Below are 25,541 nucleotides of genomic sequence, written 5' to 3'. Positions count from 1 at the left end.
CCTGAGCTCCACAGCTCTTCAAAAACCTATGGGTGACATCAACAAGACTATATCCATGTTTTATACAGTCTATGTTTCAAATGCTACCCGCATCCTCCATCTTGCAGCCATATGGTCACGTGGTCTATTGAAGGGTGATTCAATGAAAACATGTGCTGTACAGGCCGTTTTGAACTCCAGAAACGGTCTAAAAACCAATATTATGAAGTCTTGCAGAGATATCTCAGACTGCAAATTGACAAAAGGTTACTCAACATACATAATGCACATGCAGTGCAGTCCATGTCGTCTATCACCACAGCCCACCTTAATATACTGCACATGTATCCAGGAGTATCCAGCTTTGACCTTGTGTGCCCGTATACATTCCAGCTGCAGGCTTTAGATGTCTCTCAACAAGCCTGCTCTTCTATTAGTTTCAGCGTTAATGCACTGTTGTCTTTTACCGAACAGTTAATGTGAATCATCTCAGCTCCGGCATCACTGCTAACATCTGTGAGGCAAATTAATGCACATTTATTATTGCTTAATTACAGTGGTTCTAATTCGGATACAAAGGGCACGTGTACAAGCCATCGACTCCTACATAATGTTGACCCTGTGAAACCATGCACCATTATGAAACTACAGAGCTGATTTAAAGTCATTATGCCGTTATCTCTGTCCTGCAATATGCTCTCTATGGCACAGAGAAGGTTGATTACTCACTCCTGCTGTAGCACAGAAAGAGAGGCTGTTCTTTTTCTGGCTTTACTGATCTAAATATCAGTATTACAGGGGTGATTTGCAATATGGTATAGAAATGGAGTTTAGTGCTGAAACCATAAATTGAATAGTTAATTGACAGAAAACTGTGATAATCAATTAATAATTTAAGACATTTATCAACCAAAAAAAGCCAAAGGTCGTCTGCATCTAGCTTCTCATATGTGAGGATTTGCTGATTTTCTCAGTTTTTTAATCATTGTAAACTGAATACCACTGGGTTTGGGACTATTGGTCAGACAAAACAAGTGATCTGAAGATGTCACATTAGGTTTTGGAATTTCTAACAAAAGAAAAACTGCCACAAGATTCATCAATAACTAAAATAATCACTGCAGCTTGAGTAGAATTTGAATTTTATGGTAACATACTGTGAATATGGCAGTGAAATCACTTTAGACCTCTGATGAGCGCTGTAAAACACAGTCATCAGTGTTTTGTTCAAGACTTACGATGAACAACACACAGAAAATAGCAAGTTTAGTATTTTGGAATCAATAAGACCTGATCTGATATAGTGCTAATAACTATTGACTAACTGTGCAGGCTTATTCCTCAACATTTGGGACGTCTCTTTCTATTTTATAACTATTGTTATCTGTAAAAGGAAACAATTAACTTTGACATTCCCAGAGGTCACAACAGTCCCCATGCAAGAACCACTCGTACTACAAATCTGTTCTTATGTGGCTTGTACGATTGATTTAGAAGAACTTGCTGCATTCACCAATTTCCCCATATTTTGAATTTTCTCTTATGAATGAATACAATTTACAAATGACCCAGACCTGTCATAGGACTCATGTGCAAGGGCTCGGGTCAAAATAAAGAATGTATAATACAGAAATGTTGACCTTCTGAAAAGCTTAAAAGTTCTGAAAAAAGGTTAATTCATGCACTTGGTCCGGTCTCCTTTCGCATAAATTACTTTATCAATGCAGTGTGGCATGGAGGCAATCAGCCTGTAGCAGTGCTGTGTAATGGAAGCCCAGGTTGCTTTGATAGCAGCCTTGAGCTCATCTGTATTGTTGGGTCTGGTGTCGCTCATTTTACTCTTGACAATAGCCCATAGATTCTCTATGGGGTTCATGTGAGGCACAGTAATACCATGGTCAGCAAATAAATCTCTCCTCTAAAATCTCCTCGTAGACGGCTGCAGTGACTCTGGACTTGATAAAACACAGTGGAACAACATTAGCAGATGACATAGCACCCCAAATCCTCACTGACTGTGGAAACTTCACAATGGACCGAGCAACTTGGATTCTGTACCTCTCCACTTGTCCTGCAGACTATGGGATGTTGATTTCCAAATGAAATACAAAACTCTTAAACTTCTCCTGAAAAGAAGACTTTGGAGCAACAGTCTAGTTCTTTTTGTCCTTAGCCCAGGTAAGACGCTTATTATTATCTCTGGTTCAGGAGTGGCTTGACACTAGGAATGCCACACTTATAATAATAATAATAATCCTTATTTGTAGAGCACTTTTCAAAAACAAGTTACAAAGTGCTTTAACAAGTGTAAAGAATAATACAAAAAATTAATATAAAATTAGTAAAATACAATAAAATAAAAGGGATAAAATAAAGTCAAATAAGATCGGGAAAGGCTCTCCTATAAAAGTATGTTTTAAGAAGGGACTTAAAAGAGTTCACTGACTCAGCCGACCTGATTTCCTCGGGCAGGCTGTTCCAGAGCCTCGGGGCCCTGACAGCAAACGCTCTGTCCCCTTTAGTTTTCAGTCGAGACTCTGGAACAGACAACAGACCTCTGCCCAAGGATCTCAAGGTACGTGCTGGTGTGTATGGGACTAAAAGTTCAGAAATATAACAAGGCGAGAGGCTATGAAGAGCTTTAAAAGTGATCAATAGAATTTTAAAGTCAATTCTAAAACATACTGGGAGCCAGTGTAATGAAGCTAAAATAGGAGTAATGTGGTCATATTTCTTTGTTCTGGTTAAAAGCCTGGCAGCTGAGTTCTGGACAGTCTGGAGTCGATCAATAGATTTTTGGGTTAAACAGGTGAAAAGGCTGTTGCAATAATCCAGGCGTGATGAGATGAAGGCGTGTAAAATGGTCTCGGTGTCCTTAAAAGTTAACATAGATCGAATTTTTGCTATATTTCTAAGTTGAAAAAAACATGATTGAACAAGCTTTGTGGTGTGCTGCTCGAAATTTAAATTAATATCAAACCAAACACCAAGGTTCTTTGCCACAGGCTTAATGTGATTTACTAGGGAACCAGCAGATGGCAGTATTTGATTTGCCATCTGCTGGGACCCGATGACCAGGATTTCTGTTTTGTCTGAGTTCAGCTGGAGGAAATTATTTGACATCCATTTTTTAACTTCACAAAGGCAGTCAGTAAGTGAACTCAGCATTCCAGGGTCTGTGGATCTGACGGGCAAGTATATTTGTGTGTCATCAGCATAAATATGAAAAGAAATACCATGTTTATGGATAATATGTCCAAGGGGAAGCAGATACAAGGAAAACAAAATGGGTCCTAAGACCGACCCCTGAGGCACACCATATTTAACTGGACAGAATGAGGAGACATAGTTGTTTACAGACACACAAAACTTCCTATTTGACAGGTAGGATGAAAACCATTCTAGGGCAGTACCAGAGATCCCCACCCAGTGCCTTAGTCTGTCTAACATGATGTTGTGATCAATGGTGTCAAAAGCAGTGCTAAGGTCCAGGAGTACAAGGACTGAGCACATACCTTCATCGGCAGACATTAAAAGGTCATTGGTGACTTTAAGCAAGGCAGTCTCAGTGCTGTGGTACTTCCTGAAACCAGATTGAAACTTTTCAAATATTTTGTTATTTTCCAGTACAGTGAGCAGCTGTTTGGACACAATTCTTTCTAGAATCTTTGCAATAAAAGGCAGTTTTGAAATTGGTCTAAAATTATGTGGGAGGGAGGGATCTAAACCAGGTTTCTTTAAAAGTGGGTTCACGCAAGCCGTTTTAAAATAATCAGGGACACAACCAGTAGATAGGGAGCTGTTGAAAACAGAGATCAAATGGGGCCCAACAGAATCTATTACTTTCAGTAAAAATTTTGTAGGTATTACATCAAGTGGGCTGGAGGACACTCTCATTTGTGATACTGTTTTTAAAAGCTCAGACAAGTCGATGGGATAAAACTGGTTAAAACTCTAGAGTAAGAGGCAGTGGGGGTAATAGAGGCTCTGATTGACACCACCTTATTGGTAAAATAAGATAAAAACAATTCACAGTCATCATTACTTCCAGCTGAGGCACAAGGAGGGGTTGGGTTTACCAGCTGATCCACAGTCTTAAACAGAAACCTGTGAAGTGATCGACCAGATTGTTGGTGTTGGAATCAGACAGGTGTTGGCTTTGGCTCTGAAAGAATGCGCAAAACTTTGAAACACTTTGTTCATTAAAGATGCGAGAACACACGGAGCTTGGTGAGGCGGCATGAGTAACAGGCGAATCACAGCTAAAAACAATACATCTGTGGTCAGATATGGTCATGTCCACTAATTCCACAGAGGAAATGCTGACACCCAGGGTAAAAACCAAGTCCAGTGTATGACCACGGTTATGTGTTTGCCCTTTGACATGTTGTTTGAAGTTAAAAGAAGTGGTCATATTTAAAAAGTTAGTTGCATTAACATTGTTGGGGTCATCAATATGAATATTAAAATCGCCACAAAGAACAATTCTGTCATAATTTAAAACCAGAGTAGATAAAATTCAGGAAGTTCTGATAAAAATCCTCCAGGCGGTTTTGGGGGGCGATAAATTATAACAAATATGATCGGTTGCAGCCCTCCAACTTTAAGAGTGAGAACTTCAAAGGAGTTAAATTCATCACAGCGTACTTGATGACATTTAAAATTTTTCCTATACACGCTCACTAGCCCACCACGACCACTGACCCTCGGTTGACTAAAACAATCATATTGAGGCGGACACAGTTCAGCTAGCTGGCTATAGTCATTCATCTGCAACCAGGATTCAGTTAAAAACATAAAATCTAGATTTGCAGACAAGATAAAATCATTTAAGATAAAAGTCTTACTTGAAAGTGATCTCACATTGAAGAGAGCCATTTTAAATGAGTTTGTTCTGGGTGCTGGAGTTGGTGCAGTTGTCCTAATCCTTAAGAGATTACTAATATTTCTGTGTGGGATGTGCACATTTCGGTTTACTGGTCTATGCGTGATGATGACCGGAATAGAAATCTGTGGAACAGCGCTGGGAGCAGACGGCTTTACATGCCAGCAGGTGGAGACAGTTGTTTGTGGCAGTGAGCCAGAGATCTGTTCAGTGAGCGGTGGTGTGTCCAGGTGTGCTGCATGAATGATTAGTCATTCACGTAAATCATGTGTGGACCGCACCACATGCTGTATGTGCGCAGCTAACATTTCTGAGCCCCGTTTGTTTGGGTGAAGTCAGTCTGTCTTAAAAAGAGACATTCTTTGCCAGAAAATATTAAAATTATCCACATAACACACACGATGAGCCCTGCAGGCGGACTGGAGCCAGTCGTGGAGGCCAAGGAGTCTACTGAAGCAGCCAGCACCGCGACCAACTGTGGGAATGGGACCAGAGATAAAAACTGACTTTCCACACTGCTTTAAAAAGTTAAGAATATGGTTAAAATCTGATTTTGTCAGCTCAGGCTGCCGAAGAGCTGTGTCATTTGTTCCGACATGGACTATCACTCTTGTGATGGAGGACGGGAGCGACGGCATCAGGTCCTGGAGTTTTTTTTAAATGTCAGCTGTGGTGGCACCGGGGAAGCATTGAGTGGTAGCATTAAAGAAACGGAGGTTTCTGGTTATGGAGTCACCAATTATTAGTGTGGTTGGGGAGAAAAGGGGACGAGGAGATGCCGGTTGTGTGGTTCCAGAGCAGGACTGAGCATAATCTGCTTCAACACTGCGTGCGGACTGGGGATGGAGTGTGTGTGCTGGTTGTTTTGGAGTAGCAGTAACAGACCTGAGAGAAGGGCTACCTGACGGTGCAGGGTAGAGACGGCCTCCGGAGCGTCTGAGCACAGCCTACGTCGGGAAGCGGAGGTTTTTGACCGGGATGACGGCCGCCGATCAGGCCCGGCGGCAGACCGGCGGCCGAGTGCAGGAGATGCAACATTGTCGGCAGGCACTGTGCGCCGAAAGAGATCCGTATCAGGGAGACTCGAAGCCACAGGTGCATCAACTGGATGGACCGGAGTGTCGTTAGACAGGGCTGCATAGCGGTTGGAGAGGCCGATGTGCGGATGAGAGGCAGCCCCATCCGAGCCTCTCTTGCAGCCACGGACCACCACTTCAGCCCAGGTTGACTGATGCTTTGGAGTCGAGCAGGATGAAAGCCTGGGAAGGCTAGAGGGGTCCCAAAACACGGTGTCCTGGATGTTAGCGGTTGCGCTAAGAGAAACAATCTGTTTGGCTTGTACTCAAGCCACATCCATAAAGCCAGTCAGCAGGGAATCACTCTCTTTGAGTTCTTCTGAAAGTCGTCGGATGTCTTCCATAAGGTCAGCAATCTTCTTGTTCGCTTTCTTAAGGAGTGTGCAGTCCTGATGGGGCAGAGTTATTTCGGCTAGCATAGTCACCGGAGCTTTGTTGCGATCAGTAGCGTTGATCGCGTTTTTACGGTCATCTAGCTTAAAATCCATGCCGGATGGCTAAAATCCTTAACCCACGTAAAACTTAAGTTAAATAAAAAAGATATAAATTAATAAAGATTAAATAAAAAGGATATAAAAAATGTAACGAAAAAGAGTGGATTAAAACTGGATAAGAGTTAGGTTTAAGACGGAGCTTCCGACAGGTGGCTACAGACGCCAACGCATGCGCAGAGTACAGATCACTTGTAGCTCATTTCCTGAACACATCTGGTGGCTCCACTGACTCCAACCTCAGTCCATTCCTTGGAAAGTTCCCCAAAGTTCTTAGATCGGCTTTGCTTGACAATCTTCTCAAAGCTGCGATCATCTCCGTTGCTTGTGCACCTATTCCTATCACACTTTAACCTTCTAGTAAACTTTCCAAGAATGTGCTTTGATATAGCACTCTGTGAAATTCCCGCCCTTTCAGCTATGAGCTTCTGTGGTTTACCCTTGTGGAGGGTGTCTTCTGGACAACTGTCAAGTCTTTGATTGCCGTTGTGTGTACCGAAACAGATGGAGAGATTAAAGGCTCTTCTGATAACAACATTTCTGTATAATACATTCTTTATTCTAATATTTCGAGATATGGGTTTTTGATTTTTGTGAGTTGTAAGCTGTAATCATCAAGATTAAACAAAAAAAAATGTCTGAAACATTTCACTTTATATGTGATGAATGTAAAATATATGAAGTTTTAGTTGAAAGAAAGCAGGACTTTCTTTTGAATGAACACTTCTTGACATGTAGAGCAGGATGCACAGCCTTATATGGTATTACTGGGGTGTCCATTACTCTATTTTGCAGTTCGCACGAACACGCTTAAATACGCATAGAAGGCATTCATCATGTTTACGCAGGTCATTTAAACAGTTATCCGAAGTTGGGAGTGTTTGCTGAATCTGTATCTCGTATGAGCCGTACGGACCACCGTATGAAAAAAAGTAAGAGGAAGTTAAGAATACAAAATGTTCTTGCATGAGGGCCAATATAAGGACCCCTCTCTATCATTTATGTTTGATCTAGAGACGTATTTGCTGAATTTCTTCCAATCATTTTGTGACATATACTACATTCTGCTAACATATGGTTAATAGACTGCACTTATATAGTACCTTTAAGGATTGGGTTTAGAAAGAATTAGAGAATGAATTTTGGTACATGGATGTGTATGTGACAATAAAGTACCTTCTTCTTCCTTTCTAGCTTTACACTCCAAGTTGGCATTCATCCATTCACACTTTGATGGCAGAGGCTGCCATGAAAGGAACCAACTGCTCATCAATAACAGAAACTAATCCCATTCTCACACTCACACAGTATCTTGCCTAATGACACTTAAACATGCCTAGTGGAGGAGCCGGGGATCGAACTACCGACCTTCTGATTACTGGAGGGCAATGCTCCTGAGCCACAGCTGGCCCCAAATCATAATTTAGGTGGATTATTTCATGGTTGTACTGATTCGATTAGAACACCATCTTAAGTGTCTGAGATGCAAATGTAAATGTGATTGCCGTATCCCAGATAGTAATCTTTGAGACTACATCAGTAAGATTCAGTTAGCATTATTCTTTGATTGTAATTATAAATCCATACTCTTGAAGAAAGAAATGGATGTTTAAGTAGAATATAATTATAAATCCATACTCTTGTGGAAAGAAACAGGTTTTTAAGGAGAATCTATTTAACAGAGGTGCCAAGGAGGCTGTAGAGAAAAGTAAAAAAAAAAGTATATCAAACAACCTGCTGGGTTTGTAAAAGGCAAAAATCAATAACAATGCAATCATTTTCCTTCGCCTCAATTCAGTTTGTGGTAAAAATAAAAAATACATTTGGGTGGCAAGGACAGAACAAAGCTTTGTAGAGCAGTGTGCTTGTCAAGGTTTATATATTAAAGAAAAAGGTTTATATATTAAAAAAATAAATGAATAAAGGGGGAAAACGACACAATTAGTGATTCTTAACCGCACAAGTTCAGTGAGCAACAATGAAGCTGGAGTTGTCTTTTTGGGAAACACCCAGAGGGTTTTGATTCTTACATCAAAGCTGCAGAAACAAAGTATCAACAGAGTAGAACCATGGAAACTAAAGGAGGATTGCTGAGTTTTCTACCACTGTGCTTTGAATTATAAGTTCTCCAAAGCATGACTAAAGCTTGTATTTTAAATGGTTGCCTGAGATCAGACAACTGGCTTGACAACAGAATATCAACCAGGGAAAAATACCTCCTCACATCATTTAGGTCTGGATATTCGTATTCCATCTTCCAAGCTTATCACCATATTGTAAATTTCCAGCCTGCTAAACACACCTGTGATTCCTGGCTGCTCTGCTTTCCCAAACAATCACAGGGGAGAGCACTGACTGCATCCCAGGAAAACACACACACAAATATATTCAGACACACCTGCAGTAATGCGCACACACACACACACACACACACACACACACACACACACACACACACACACACACACACACACACACACACACACACACACTTTAACACCATTAACATTATCCAGAACACCAGATGCAGTACTCAAAAATAATCACTCCCCCTTTGGTGTTTCCTTTCTGAAGCCCAACAGTTAACCTTGAGCGTCATCTGATCAATAGCTTGTTTTATTGGTCCCAACCCATTCTTTCAACTGCTTGTCAAACATAAAATGCATTGATAAACAAGGCCTAGAACCCTGCAGCCAAGCCTGTAGGTAGGTAAATGCAATGCAATGTCTGCTTACTGCCCATCTGGAAGGTGAGGTGAGTGTAACCGAATAATAGCAGGATGGTTCCCACTAAAACCACTCATTAGGAGGCTAAATTAGTGGTGAGGTTTAATGGACCTGCACAAGTTGAAGGTAGAGCCTTAGAAATGGCCACCTGCCACAGCTAACTGCTGGATGCATCAACTTTATTGGATTTTATCGCAGCTTTGGAAGGGAAACAAATTTCGAAAGCCAAGGCAAAAATAAAACCTATGAGTTTCAAAACAGGCGTCCAGCTATTTTGATGCTGTTGCTACAGTAACATTAGCGGTATTGGTCTTAATAAGGTGGAACCTGCCTGTGCTCTCAGCTGCTGCACAGCCTATACCCCAAAGGCTATTATGGCTGTTCCAGATGCTATAATCATGGCTGGGTCTGGGCACATGGGCTAGTGTGCAATTATCAATTTATCTGTGGCTGAAACACTTTTATCCTGATGGCCGCTGTGGAGAGGCTGACTGGGAGGTCATCAGGTTGTAAATAGTGTTGACAGTAAGCTGTGTGTTTTTAGCTTTTAAAAGCATGGGTGACATATGTATTGCAGTTTGTCAACTAAAGCAAAATAATTAGCCAAGGTGCAAATACTAGACATGTAGTTTTAGAGGAAAATGCTAATTTAAAAAAAAAGATTAAAGTATGTATAATTGTAAAGACAGTTATAGGCAAAGATGTATGAGAGACAGTTTCACAGGATAACATGGTCTCTGGGACAAATGCTTTGTCTGTCTTTGATAGTACACAGGAAAGAGAAAGAAAATAAGGAAAAGGGGAAGAAAGGGAGACTGGTAAAAAAGGCAAAACATGGACAGACTAAAGACTCACGGAAAGCTGTGTAGAACTCATGCAGGCTGAGGTGTCCATCATTGTTGTAGTCATCGTAACGCAGCAGGTCCTGCATGGTGCACTCCATCAGGCTGTCCTCCAGGTGCTCTTTCATAGAGATCTAACACACAAACACACATGCTGTGTTCAATAATATAAAACAACATGGAAAACGGTGATAAAGTCAACTATCATTCACAAGCACAATTCTCACACCTTATCATAGCCTTTACTTATTGTTTCTCTCTTACCTTTAATCTTATTTTATTATAAGCTATCTGCTGCAAGACAAAACCACATTATGCATATTCGGTATAAATGTAAATCTGACATCCTTGAGGTGCAATACCACACACATTTAACATGTAACCTTCTGATAAGGTTGCCTAATCATTTTTTACGAAAATTAAGTAAAGAAACATATAATCGTTCATGTAATTAAAACTGTACATTTGACTACAGTCTGTATTTTACATTTAAGATACTGTATGTTATGGACATTCTGCTTCTCTCTTTTATAAAAAGATGTCATGATAGTGATTAAACCTATAGTAAGCCTTCTCATAAAATTTTCCCAAATATTCCTGTTCTACAAGTGCTACAAGAAGTAATCCTTTGGATTTCCAGCAGAATCAATAGTGATTTGAAATAAATTGCCACCCTAAACATAGTTGCCATTATAAGTAGTGTTTAGAATGAGCTCTTCATTCTACTAATAATTAGAGTAAGATTTCCATCAGAAGGAAAATGCCTCATGTACATAAACACCAGAATCACAGAAACTAACTCATTCCGAGAGTAGTACGTGCGGTATCTCATTCCTTTCCATTTTAAGAACATCTCTACTCTACTAACTGATTACGCTTGTGCATACGGCACCTGAGTTCATCCAAAGATGTTCCCCTGGGAAGACGCACCACTCTCTCCTCCATTGTCATTTACAAGCCCTCTCTTCCACTTTAGCGATGCGTCTTTCTCAGGGGAATTATCTTTGAATAGGTGATGTTAAGCAGTTTTAGGGAGATAAACAGCGCCCAATAACTCCAGTTGCACTGTGTTCTGTTAAAGCTGTTGTTTCTGTACATAGCAGCATAGCAGCGACTAATAAAAGTGCAAAACACTCGATGCAGGTAAATCTTTGTCAAAACACTGCTTATGCTGGAAAGCTGAATTCTGTGTTTAAGTCCTTAAGGGGCATGTAAACAGGACGCCACGCCTATCATTTTATTCAGTGTCCATACATTTGTAGTAATTATCAGACTCGTAAAATTTTTAGGAAAACATATTTTTAGATATAGCTGTGTTTTCAAATTTTTCATTTTCACTTCATTTTTCATTTTAATGACTTTTTCAAGATGAAGAAGGTCCTAACTACACATTGAAATATAGTAAACAGCTATTTGAGCTAGCTTAACCTTCCACATTCAAAGCACATTTAGCCTGGTTTTAAAAAGGCATATGAGCTCAGGCATTTTCAATTACTTACTGCTAATTAGACCTCTGATTTGGTTGAAGCTGGTTGGAGTTAAGTAGGGAACTATATGATGTCCCTAAACTCTGGTAAGTAAAAATGTTACTGTTAAGAAATGAGTTGACAGTGTTGTGAACCAACAGTGTGGATGTGTGCATTTTATATCAAATAATTTGGAGACTAAAAAAAACCTTCCCTCTCTCTCTCTCTGAGGAAAAAGGAGGGGGTAGGAAAGTTTTCCTCCCCTGGAGATTGGCCTTTTGACATGCAAAAAACTAGAGATTGGCCTGGGGTTTGGTAAGGGTCTGCAGAGACTCAATCAGACATGCATCGCAAGGACGCCGTAAAGGTGTCAATAGACACTTAGCAGGACAGCAAAAGAATTGTCCAATCCGTCTCCCTCAAGGGTGCCTCAGGACATCAAAGTACTGGACGTTCTGATACCTTTTCCCATAGAATGGCTGGGCCATAAAACACCACTCCCGTCTCTTCTTTGAGCTGTATAAGCCAGGAATGCGACACAACTCCTGCCTTCTTGAGTTAAAACAATGTTTCATTATAAACTGCTGTTCTGTTCAACCAATAATCCTTGCCAAGTTAGTAGTGGCGTTTGCCTCCATTTGAGTAGTTAGGTTACCATGTTGTTGTCTGTTGTTTAAAGAATCTAAATAAGTTAATTTTGCAGTGTTTTAATTTTCAGCAAGGATCCCTGACGTTTATTCAGTCTATGTTGTAATCAATGCTGTGTTCACAATACTTTGACTTTGACACTTCCTTTAGAAATGATGGTAAAGAAATGTCATCCTATACTCGATTAATTTTCCAGCTTGAATTTAAGGTTAAATAACTAAATTCCCCAGCTCCTGAGCAAAGATTGTTTTAGGGTTAATCAAAGCTATCGTCATGTAACCCGAGCTCCCCCAAGTGGACAAAATAAATATTACATGCCCTCGTCTGAAATGCCGTTTAATGTATAAATGTCACTTTATTTATCGGTCCATAATCTAATGTCATTCGTGTATCTTGCTTATATTCTCTAAGAACGTGTAACCAATATACCCAGAAAGCTAGTTAAGTTCCTCTCATCTGTGATTCCTATGAAATGCTAACCTTTTAAGATCTAACTACTAACAATTGTTTTCCTTTTTATCAAGTGCTTAAAACTAAGAACGGTATACCTGTTTCATAATTAAGGTTTGATTGTGGGAAGATATTTGATTACAATACGTGCAAATAGATTTTTCCTTTGATTAGACATTAAAAGTTAAAGAAAAGACAAGCTCTGCCTCAGGGGAACAAAGGACTGCCCTCTGGGAACCACACCCCCAACAGACAAAACAGCGACACACGCTCTTGCTCTCTCGTCCTCTGTTTGTTGCTGGCTCTCCAACTGCGCTTCGGCACGTGCCCAGCGTGCCACTCTCCCGGCAACGCCCTAAGATCTTCGGCCCGGCGCAACGAAGCCTGTTGGTTTTCAAGCAACACAAGCGAAGCGCCGCGACATCCATTTTTCCCTCGTTTAACAGCAACTTTCCTTGCATTTTATTTTCTTTGGTTTTGTTTTGTTAAAAGTTATCAGTCTGTTAAGTTACACTAGTTTTAATTCAAGAGCGACCAAGTTCTTTTCTTTTTAAGCTTGATTCGTCGAGCTAATGTCACTGAGGTCGGATCCCTAACCACGTTGTCCCGCCAGCAGTAACAAAGGACGACCAAACCTTTGACCCACGCCAGGGTTGGTCCCCACTGCAAGTTTCTTCAATAAGCCTACAAAAGACGGACCTCCGGAGCAATTCCCTGGCAGAGAAAGCGACTGGCCGATGGATGGAAGCTGTCCTAACCGAGAACACACGGATCTCAGCCAGTGTGAGGCCGTTGACCAACACCCGGCTGGGAGAAGCGACACGCAGTAAGACCAAAACCCTGCACTCTGTGTGTTCAGTGATGTCCCATAGTTGTTAATAGATTATCTTTAACTCTTAAAAGTCATAGCTCGCGTTCATTAGCTGCCCGTGTGAGTCAAATGTTCCCCACAATAGAACCTTCTCATTGTTTAGCCATTGTTTATTTCTTTGATGTATTTAACGCAGTTTTATATCACCTTAATTAATTAATAAATCTCACCAAAGGAATTGTGTGTGTATTGCCTGTCTGCAAGTCCCTGCCAAGAGAATTTACCCCCCTTTGATATGAGATTGACTGACTGATTTAAGATAATTGAGCGATTACTATGTAATAATGTATGATAACTAACTGATCACTAGTGAATAATTGTCTAATTATTAACCATACTCAGAGGTCTGGAGACTCAGGGCGAATTGGATCTCCGGTGGTGCCCCGCGAAACGAGATATTCTTTTGAATATTAAAATTCATAATTTGGTATCAATTCTCATAAATTTATTAAACATAGTAGTCATGCTACAACAGTGACCAAACGTAAAGCTGTACTGAATTTGACTGAAATAATTTAAATAATTTATTTTCTACTGATGTTTTTAGTCAGCCAGACATACTGAGTTTATTAATTAATTCACTTAATGTGTAGTGAACAACAGTGTGGATTTGTGCATTTTACATTGAATAAATTTGGAGCTACCCTAAATTCCTTTCTCCTCCCCAGAGAAGAAGGGGAGGGGTCAAAGTTGCTTTCTCTAAGTGCTAGCCCGACCATAAAACTGGCACCTTTTTGATTCCGAAGCTGATAACGCGGGGCCTGACTGTTAAACTGACAAAGGGACACGAACCAGCCATTGGCATCTCCCTGAACAGCCTATCAAAACTGGCCCCCACACACGTTTCCGTGGCAACTGACCTTATTCTTTGTTTTATTACCACATCAAAAGGATACTCCTTGTCTCACCTAAGTGCGACATGTTCCAGACACTGAACTTTGGATGACAAAGGACTGCAGTCTCCAAATACTCAAAGCATTTAATTAAGTTAATTAAATCTTTAGTTGCCTGAATATGTTTGCCTCTATTTGAGTAGTTATGTTAACTGTTGTTGCTATCTGTTGTTGATATTAGTGCTGAAAGAAGTTACTTGTGCAGTGTTTTTATTTTCAGCAAGACACTCCTTCATCTAATGTAATCAATGCTTGTTCATAATACTTTCTTACAAAATCCCTTTAGAAATGATGACAAAGAAATGTTTTACTATACTCTTAATCGCCAGCTTGAATTTAAGGATGAATCAACAATATTCCCGGTTCCTAAGGAGAGACGATCTTTGATTTAATCCAAGCTTTCCTCATGTAACCTGAGCTCCCCAAGTGGACGAAATAAGTATTACATGCCCTCGTCGGAAATGCGGTTAAATGTGTAAAAATACTGACCAATAATGTGACAATTGTTTCCTGTTACCAAATGCCTAGAACGGTACAACCGTTCAACCATTGAGGTTCGATTGTGGAAAATATTTGATTATAATACGTGCAAATAGATTTCTTTTCTTTAGACATTAAGTTTAGAAAGGCAGTCCCTGGGAAACCTGAGACGCCCCCTGGGGAACCACGCCCCAGGCAACAAAAGAGCGACACGCGACCTGCTCGCTCTCTCCTCTGTCTCCTCTCTTCACTTCGCTGTTGGCTCTTCCACTCTGCCCTGCTCGCTGGATGCTTCGGCACGCGCAGCGTGTCTCGCCAGGCAACGCCCTCAGTCGACCAGCGAAACAAACAGGCCTTTGTTCGCTTGAAGCTACACACGTGAAGTGCCGAGACATCGATCTGCCTTCAGTTTTTTTTATTTTCTTTATTTCTTTTGTTTGTTAAAGTTATGAGTCCGTTAAGTTACACTGGACTAATTCAGGAACGGCCAAGTTCCATTTTAAGCCTTTTTCGTCGAGCTAACTTCACCGAGGTCAGACCAAGCCACGTGGTCTCGCCAGCTACAACGTAGGAAACCTGCAAACAGCCGAATTGCCAGACGGAGGAGGCGTTTTCAATCAGACACGGAGAACCCTGGAGAATCCCTAGCAAAAAGCCAGGATCGGCAGCTAGCGTGGGACCCGTGCAACAGGCCGAAAGCAGGCTGTCGACAAGCAGTAAGACTTAACACACGTCCTGTGATCAGATGTCCATTTTAACTCCTAAATTATAGCATTAGTTTACTTTAATTAGCTCCTATGCCGTATGAGTCAAATGCTTCCCACAATCGAACCTTCAGGCTCATTGTTCAGCAAATGTTTATGTTCCCTGTATCCAACCATCTTTTTATCACCTTAGTTAGAGAATAAATTCACTGTGTATAATCAAGAGCTGTGTGTGTTGCCTATTTATAGTTCCTGCCAAGAGAATTGACCCTTTAGATATGAGACTGACTGACTGATTTAAGATAATTGAGCGATTATTAACTAACTGATCACTAGTAATAATTGTACAATTATTCAAAACTACCTAGAGGTCCGGAGACTCTAGGATTATAACAACTCCGGTGGTGCCCTTAACGAGGAATTAAAAAAAAATGATTTTATGAATCTTAAAAATTCATAATTGGGTATCAATTCTCATAAATTTATTAAAATGCATAACTAATAAATTTAGGTCTACTACAAATTAGTCAGTGATTCTTTGCCTTTAAACTATTTTCTAACTAACTCTTGTTAATTTTCTCCTCCCTGAACAAAGCTAAAATATCAGGCCGTTCTGAGTCAGCAGCTGAGTCAATGAAGAGCCTTGCAGACAGACAGCAGGTCCATATTTTACTCACCAAAAGTGAGCAAGGCAGGTATTATTAAGATGCTGTAAACAGATCAAACTAGACTGGTGCTAACTCATTAATAATCTGAGCTACAATGAGACACATGATGCTACTTTGTATGTCTAATGGTGCCACACTAGAAAGCGGTTTCTATTTACTTATGAAGATTCTTTAATTTTAAGAAAGACAATTAAATTTTTATATAGAACTGAGTGCTTAGGCCAAAATGCTAACAAAACTATTACGGGGTACTGTGAGTTCAATGTTGAATTCCATCAGTTAAGATTTACAAGGCTTAAAATATAGCCCCCATACTTGTTCATCCCCTCCAATTGATTCTCTCTGGAGCTGCACATTTTAAGGGATGTGACAAACTTTTCTTCATGTTGTTGCCTACAGCAAACTGCAGCCGTGTGTTCACTGATAGACTGATCTCTCCTTGGGCACTGGAATAAAATATTTCAAACCCAAAGTACAGGACTTCACCCTCTAAGACCATCTGTGACAATAGACAGATCCCAAACTGGAGACAGTCTGGATGGATGACTGGAATTCATCTTTGAACTCTTTTGATCCAGAAAAGCATTATTTCTGTGAAACTGAATTTATGAATTCCTACAGGATAATACGGTCTTATCTAAAGATTTCCTGGCAAAATGTCAGCATTAGTAATTGTCAGTTGCGATTGATCAAAATCTTTTGTTGGATCTTTTAGTGCAGCTCTGCCAGAAAGAGATTTTATTATTTATTTCTGTTGCTTCAACTGGGCCAGAAATCACTCAATCCTTTTAATTTAAAAAGAGGACAAAGCATGTTGTCATTTTCAACTGCAGTGAGATGACAAAAGATTAATTACTGTGGCATTTTCGAGTCTATATTTAGTTGCACATTTTCAACTTATAATAAGCTTGTTTTAATAAGGCATCATAGAGCCACTCTTTCAATTTCCGAATAATAAGAAAGAGCTACAGTACATTTAAAATGTTAAACATTACAATTTACTCTTCCTGTTGCAGTCTGCAGTCAGCAGTGACTCTAACATGGTTCACTGCATTCTGGCAGAAGTCACTGAGGTCGTAGTATTGGTTGGGAGGAGTGTAATTAACACCCATCTCTGATGGCCATTTCCTGATAACAGGCGATGTCCACAATAATTTCATTTCCTCATCCTGCAAATATCAATGTCAATTCTATCTACAGTTCCACCACTGTTACCCATCAGACCCCGGCAGGAAGATAGCCTCTGTAAACATTTTTCATTGTTGAACAAGATGATTAAATGGTTCAGCCACATGGCACTCACTCAGTAATAATTCTGGTGGGGGGAGACAAAGAAGAAAAAAATCTGATCGATTGTCGGCTAATGTGAGCTGGGAGGTTTGAAATCTGTGTTTTTGTTGATGTCACACAGGGTCTCTTCACACTCCCACACAATCAAATTAAAGTAATAAATGCTCTTAAATCCAGATAAACTGTTCCAGACATGAATGGTATCCAACAAACTCAAAATCCAACACAGTTTGCAAAAGGCATCTCTCTCCCTTGTTTAAAAGTGTTCTTTCTCAATCAGTCTTCACCATTCATCCATCCATCCATACAGCAATCTCATTATTCAGGCCACCTCATGGGTTTATACCTACCTTTTCAAGCTCATCACTGACCAGCCGGCTGTCCTTGTCCACATCCAGGTATTTGAACATGGTGTCCACCAGTGCTCTCTTCTCCTCCATGTCCCTCTGCTGGCTCTGCTCTCCAGTCTTCAGCACTTTAGGCTGCATATCCAGCAGCATGTTCTTCAGCTTGTTGTACTCCGACATTGTGCATGCATTTCCTGCAAGAGCAAAGACAGAGATACGGAAGAAAGGGCATTTGATTAACCTCAATTATACAAGCCTAAGCCTTTGGATTGTAATTGTAAATTTGATTTAAATTGTGTGTGTTTTATAGAGGCAGGAAAAGAAAAGAGGGCAAAAGGGATAGATAATGTCTGTATCTGCATATGCGGAAGTTTTTCAGTGCAGAGGGTCCAGTTAATTACAAGTAATTCCTGAATCCATATGAAAACAAAAAGGTAAACATCCTCATTTAGACCCCTCTCAAGCTTCATGTCCTTCTCTGCTATGGGATTAAAGCTCATCTTTCAAAGCAGGCCGAGTGTCTAGCTCTGGATTTTCTGCTAGGCAAGGCTCTGCCTGATGAGGATGTGCAGAGGAAATGAGACACCACAAATTAATCACGTGCAGCACTCTGCATTTTTTTTTCTTCACACTTGAAATCAGTCGTTATGCAAAACATGTCTATCCCATGCTGCGAGGGACTTATACAAATGGAGAGCAGGCGAATAAGCGGTGGACACAGCAGAGGAGATGACAAGGTTTTCCTTTTGTTTTCTCTTGCGTCCCTCCTTTGCTTTAGCACCACCTGAGCCTGATGATAGAATGAGAGATGCTGACAGGAGGGTGGGAGGGAGCGAGGCCTACGTGCAAGTTGGAAGCATGGTGATAAGAGAACAAAATATGAAAACAATGTCACATATGAATAAATCATTAGGTGATGTCCCTGCAGAGCAGGAGCCCCCCTCTGTGACTCCATGGGAATGGATCTCGTTGCCTAATCTCCTCCGACAACTCAAAAACTATCAAACTGAACAAATACAAAATAAGGGGACATGATGGACCTAAAAGAAAGACTAGAACTTTAGTCCCATCATCTCCTTTTGGTTCCAAACTTGTAGCTGTAGGGAGTGCTGCCAAAGCGAATCTACAGTGGTTAGCACAAATGTCACTGCAGCAAAGTCAACAAGGGTTCAGCTCCGCTACAGACAATGTCTCCTGCTCTGGTACACCATGTTAAAGTGCATATAAAAGATATACATATTTCAATGCTTATGCATATGTACACAGGCATGCAAACAAACAAAGGGTTTCCCGGTGTGCCAAGTGCCTCCTAATCTCAAAGAAAAGCTCAAGGCGACCTATGATTAAGGCCTCAACAACCTCTAAGACTACATACTCTCCATTCATCTCCAGTGCTTGGCCTGACAATGGCACATAAGCAGGGCTTTAGTGAAAGAAAAAAAACAAACAAAACATAAAAATAAGAATGGACTCCCAGCCCCGATCCCATTGGTTACTAATAAAAACATAAATCTTTTGTAGTATATATATAGTATAGGCTAAATGGTTTCCTAAAACAGTTGGGAACTGTATTTTTTAGGACAAAGTCACTCACACAGGAGTAAATAATGGCAATTAATTGGGGATTGTTTGGAGCTTTTTGCTCTAGTTTACAACAGATGCCCTTTGTTTCATAAAAGGTCCAAAGAAAATTTCAAGGCTGTTGGAATGACAATGGGCCAACCCTGGTCTGATGAGTAGTAAACAAGAGCAAGTAGCAGCATATATGAAATTATGAGACTGAAGCTTAGTTTGAAACTTGAGCTTAGGTTAGTAGGGCCTCTAATTTGTAGTAATCCATCAAATTGTTGAATGTTTATGCTTGGTGGTGAATGTTGATGCAGAAAACATCAAGTTATGAAAGGAGCCCATCAACCCAGTAAATCTCAGTCACCTCCTGTTCATTTCTGGAAGGACCGCATGCTGTTTGACATGTACTCACAGTCACACATGAATACACAAGCAAAGACAAAGCCAATGACACACACACCCACACACCTCAACGCTGGAGACCCTTGTACTTATTACAGGCCGTAGACTTACACACCCACACAACAAAGACAATGTGCACTCTTCTCTCCAAGCAGGCAGTTAAGTCAAGGTCTTGGCTAAATCCCTGTTCAATGTTATTCCTGCGAGGGGAATGAGGCGTGAGATGGATCAGACATGAGGGATCATCACATAGCTGTCATCCCTGTCCCTGCTCTTGAAGGACAGAAACAAATGAACACACTAACGCTGATTTACATCTTGTCATATATGGAGAGAACAATCCTCTCATTGCTCAGACACACTGCTCCCACAAGTATAAGTATATATGTATATATATACACACACACACAGAATAATAAAATGAAAAGATACATGCAATACTACTACGGTTTTACACGTAAAGGAATAGACATTTTAAATGGTACTTTTAAGACTTCTTCCGCCAATGTTGCTGCACTGACAGAGGTTGATGGAGGTCAAGAATTACTTTAATGACCTAATGACCTCTTTAACTCTCCAGGTATACCTTCTATTCTTGGCCATGTTGAGAAAGGGAATGTTACACCTGGATGTTACAGTCAATCCAGCTCTCTTTCTTTGCTGTATTGAATGTCCTTTGATTCAGTCTCTCTCTCATTCTGCTGAGCGCAGCAGCTGCAGCAGTGGCAGAGAAATATCTGTCTGTATTACAGTGCATCCACCCCTGACTCTAACACAGTTTTATTGTTCTAGAGGGACTCCCTTTATTGCCCGTTTGAAATGTTAGCTGCTTAAGTGAGTGATCCGAAGCTGCTCGAATCATGGACACCCAATGTCCCGGAGACGGAGCTCCTCTCCACCGCTCAGAGCATCCTCTAAGCTCACACTTGATAAATGTCAGGCAGGAGAAAACAAACAGAGATGCTAAAGGGAATGGAATGTATGAGAGGACAAAAAGTCATGCACATGTAAAGGGGTGAAATCTGTCAACGGTGAAAATATATAAAAACAAAACACGTGGCGGAGACGTGTGTGAATGTGTATCAAAGTTCTTTATATTTTGTTGATTAATTACTTTGTTGGATAACCAGTAATTCACTTACATGTCCTCCATATCTTTTCTCTTAACTACTATAACCAGAAGTATTTTCATAGCAAATGATTGCAAAAAGATCTTGTTTAATGTACAGTGCAAGCAGGAAATACAACAGAACAATAAATGTGGGTGAATAACAGTTTAAAACAATCTGCTTCTTTTACAAAATCTGGGTATAATTTTTGTTCTGTAAATAACAAAAATTACGAGCCTTTTAGCATGAGTCAGAAAGGTTTATGCTTATTTCAATGCATAAAAATTCAAACATGGTGTCGAACTTTTTTCCCCACCGGAAATCATCCAGGTCTGACGTGATAAGAAGACATTCCTTAATAGCAGGGCATGACCTGGTGTGACCAAGGCATCGAAACTGATTTGTTTCTGGTCATCCAAACTGAAGTTTTGCCCGCCAGAACAATTTGTTCAGAAATCCAAGGGAGAAATTCAAACGGTACAAAGCAGTCATACATCCACTGCAATTCAGATGTGCATGAATCAAAAAAGCTAAAACTTGGCTCTGGTTAAAATGCAGCAGGAGGGAAGGGAAATCCAATGCATCAATCCCTCAGATGATGAAACCTCCCTACAATGCCCTCCAGGATGTAAAAGTGCTCTGTGTAAAATTTATGTCTGCCTGACCTCCTCTGGCTGAAATGATGGGATTATTTACTGCCATGCCGTCTGTGTGCTGCTAATATGCGGCTGTGACAGACCTCCCTTCCAGATAATTATGAATATGATGGACACTCTTTGCTCCTGAGGGCAGCAAGGTCTAAGAGAGCTGAGCCAATCTTGGAAGGGTGACACAAGTCACAGGAGAGCCCCATATTGCATAATCACTGTTGGCAGTTGTTTAAATCGGCTTACTGTGATCTTTATTGTCTATCCAGCAGACTGCTGTGACTGAAAACACTTTCTCCATTTCAGAATTCATTAAACTTTATTTTCAGTATGCTCAACTTAAAAACAAATAAAATCACATCACCTTTCAATATTTGCAAGAAATGGGAGAAGTCACTTAAATGCTGAAACAATCACTGGATTTACAGAAAACTGACAACAACTTAGATGATCGATTAACTGTTAAAGTAATTAATCAAGCCAAAATGCCAAAAAAGTTGCCAGTTCAAGCTCTTCGTATGCAAGGATTCGCACCCCTTTCTCCTTTTTATATCACTATAAATTGAATATCTTTGGATTTTAGACTCATTACTTTTTGGTTCTGGGAACTTGTGTGACATTTTATAGACTAAAATTAATAATCAAAGCTTGCGTACGAAAATGACTTTAGCCTTGTTTTGCATGCATTTTTTAGTGGCCATTTGCAGTCAGAGCTAACCTCTGAGATCGCCTTTCCTGTTGTTGCTTCAAAATAAAAGCCAACTCGTGGTTCACAGGTTGAATGCTTGTAACGTGAAACAGTAGGAAATGTTCAGTTTGCATTGACAGTAACTTCACACATCTCTGGAGGAGAGCTACACAGAAAGGCTTCCATAAATGAGATGAAATTTGCACTGCTGAAGTACATACATGGTTTCCCGTGAATCCATTGTGGGTGTATAACTAATCTGAATCTAGTTTGGGAAAGGCGGACTCTGCCTCAGTAACAATGGAACATAACATACAGAGAGCCAATTACTGAATATAAATACAGTAAATGGCTACTGCAGAATGAATGCAGACCATAAATACCACCAAAATTGGGATTTGAAAAATCTTAAAGACTATAACTTTAAATCAATCCTTAGTTTCATTCCAGCTGAATCCCAGAAGCATGTGAGACATGCTGTGGGAAGTGCAATAAAAACCCATATTTCCATAAATATGAAACCATGGCACAAAATCAACCATTATTCAGAAACAGCTTGCACAGCATCCATCTACAAAGGACAGCAGGAGGAGGTTGAGGAGAGGAGGGAATTTGCATCAACCTGGGTCAACAGCAGCAGCAGCATCAGCAGCAGCGTGAATGATCAGCAGAAGAGTATGAGCTGTCAAGTTATAAAGACCTCACTGCCTCACTGTTTAAATGTGACTGGGGATTGGAGGAGTCAGCGCTTAGGATCAGCTGTGAGCTGTTTCGGGTTGACTATGAATGGAATATCATGGTCACAGTGATGGATTAAACAACATCCTTGCTTTCTAAATGAATATCCCATATGGGACCGTTCTTGGGAACGTGATATCGATAGTGTGAGCAATAATCCCATATAAAAGAAGTAAAAAGTGATGATTCATAGTTTAAAGTGACTCCCACATTTCTCAGCTAATACATAACTCCTACTGATTTAAAAATGACGCCTCTAGATTTCCTGAGTACAGGCGAGCTGTCTGCCAGTTTGCCTCACCATACATTCAGCAGAGTGGATCAGTGGGAGCTCGGGAAGTCTTATCAGAGTCTGTGCAGCTTGGCACCGACTAAATGAGAAGCCCATTGCAACACCAAAGTTATTGGCAAAGCAGTGAAGGAGAAATAGTACAGTAGCATTCACTCCCTGCCTGCCTGTCTGCCTATCGTCTACAACTGGCTTCTCAAACTGCACATCAGCACTATACACATCTGCCCCATATCTCTTCCTCACTCTCTCTTTCACTCTTACTTCCTCACTCTCACAGAGAATCCCATCAGTCTGAGGAAGAGTATAACTTACAGAGACATGCAGAGTTTAGTAGCTACATGGGCTCCAGCAACTGCCCTGTTGCCTTCTTTGGATGAAGGTTGCCCTTTGAGCCAAGTAAATACTTACCGTTATAAAACAAATTCTGGTATGATGGATGAAACTTCTGCTGCTGTTCTTTTGATAAATAGTGTTGCGAAAAAGCCTGCTGAGCTTCCATTTCACAAGTCATGAGACTGTCTACAGTGTCAGTACCTTTCTTTGTTTTCCCTTTAAGTGTTAATGATCACAATGTAAGTGGTTCCTCATCACACTGTAGCCGATTTACTCGGCAGGTACAGCTGATTTTTTTTAAATGTCTGAAAATAAGGTTGTAAGACTTTTTTGCTCTCAGTTCTAATTAATCACTTAATTTGCACAAAGTGCACTGCATGGAGTCTGTAGTGAGCTGTAACTGCTTAAAAGGATTCCAGTGATTATTTCAACAGAATTATGAATGCCCACACTTTAGAAATTCTGTATTACTGATTCCAACTTGTTGTATTAGATATTTTAAGAGTTGATAAATAAGGCTTCATACTGGGTTTTGCATATTGTTCACAGTGACAGTGGCCTCTAAAGAGATGAGGCAGAGGCAGAAAGAGCTGAGAACGCTGGTTTCAAAGCAGCAGGCAGCCAACAGCTGAATCATTAGGATTGAAACATCAGCAATACACTTTATCTCCAATAACTATTTTTGTCTCTTCGCATCGGGTGTTCTTTGCATCCATTAATATTTAAGAATGCACACCTCGCTGGGTGTGCCAACATTGTGTGTGGGAGCAAACAAGCCTCAGTCTGTCAAAAAAGTTGACTGACCTCTCAAAACAATTATAAAACATGTGGGTGAGGTATTAACAGAAAAAAGTGCATATGTTACAGCATAATTTGTCTTCTTTAAAACAGCAGAAAACTTTATATTTATACATGATAGAAATATTAAAGTCAGTCTGACTGTCCTTAAGTTTTTAAACAAACTAATGTGGGAGGGTAATAATTGCACAAACTGTCCGAGGTGTGGAGGTGTCAAATTTATACACAGGATTCCTGCTCAACCTTTACCTATCGCACCCGTGAGAGTGAGTCAAACATCATCATAACCGATAGAAACCATGGCTACCAAAGCTACACAAATAATAGTTGCAATTATGTTCATACACATGCATCATCATTTGCGTTGGTATCAGTCAAAATAATAATTTACATATTTAATAAATGAAAGCAAAGTAAAAGGAGTCAAAACTTTATACATGCTCGCTGCAAATGTACCTTAAGTTAATGGAAACCAATTTAAGTTTTATAGCCCAATATCACCAATCACATTGTCTATCTTACTCCCGAGACAACAGATTTCCTTTCATTTCCACTGGCTTTTTAGCAGTACTGGAAAATAAGAAACATTTAGTCCCATCCAACAGCCTCCATTAGCTTGATTTTCCCTAGACATTCTGCAAGCCATTTCCAGCAGAAATGTACAAAACCACAGTCAATGCAATTTATTATTTTCTGCTCTACAGTTTTCATGCTAAATAACACAATATGTGGTTTCTCACAAATTGCAGCCCAGTCAAATCGCCGCCTACCTGCATGCGGATTTGGCTGTAACAGCAGTAGAGCTCTGACTAATGGAGAGTCAAGTGCCTTTCATAGTGATGAACTATATGATGACCTGTAGGACCCATAAAACAAATAAAAAGAACAGATTTAATGCAGGGTCAACAACAGCAACAACAAAACATAATCAGATCTTCAGTGCCACAGACAATATAAATACAGTTGCACTTGCACACTCAGTCCTGGTGAAGCGGATTTAGCAAAAGAAAATAATTACCAAGCCCCAGCTCCCGCTAATAAATTGAGACCAGAAACAAGCTCAGGCGTTGATTACATTTTTAGAATCCATCCTCCTCTCTCCCCTACATCTGCAGCGTAAGTTACAGTAATCTCAAGACCTTTCACAGC

General features: G+C 40.3%; 1 protein-coding gene across 2 annotated transcripts in view; it reads right to left on the bottom strand.

The window, feature by feature from the left end:
- fstl4 (follistatin-like 4) overlaps window positions 1-25,541 on the bottom strand; it is a 274,958-nt gene that overhangs the window by 70,836 nt on the left and 178,581 nt on the right. The window contains exons 2-4 of one of the 2 annotated variants that reach the window (XM_038708936.1): window positions 25,163-25,248; window positions 17,820-18,010; window positions 10,013-10,133 (exon numbers count right to left, since the gene is read on the bottom strand). In XM_038708936.1, coding sequence (XP_038564864.1) covers window positions 10,013-10,133; window positions 17,820-17,996 — 298 coding nt within the window. In that variant the 5' untranslated portion in view covers window positions 17,997-18,010; window positions 25,163-25,248. The remainder of the gene's footprint in view (window positions 1-10,012; window positions 10,134-17,819; window positions 18,011-25,162; window positions 25,249-25,541) is intronic. The other variant, XM_038708937.1, reaches the window with a different exon arrangement.

Source organism: Micropterus salmoides, unplaced genomic scaffold (genome assembly GCF_014851395.1).
Source record: "Micropterus salmoides isolate LMB-PRFRI ecotype aquatic unplaced genomic scaffold, ASM1485139v1 Ms_hic_scaffold_9, whole genome shotgun sequence".
Taxonomy (NCBI): domain Eukaryota; kingdom Metazoa; phylum Chordata; class Actinopteri; order Centrarchiformes; family Centrarchidae; genus Micropterus; species Micropterus salmoides.
This window is presented reverse-complemented; position numbering and strand designations above follow the sequence as displayed.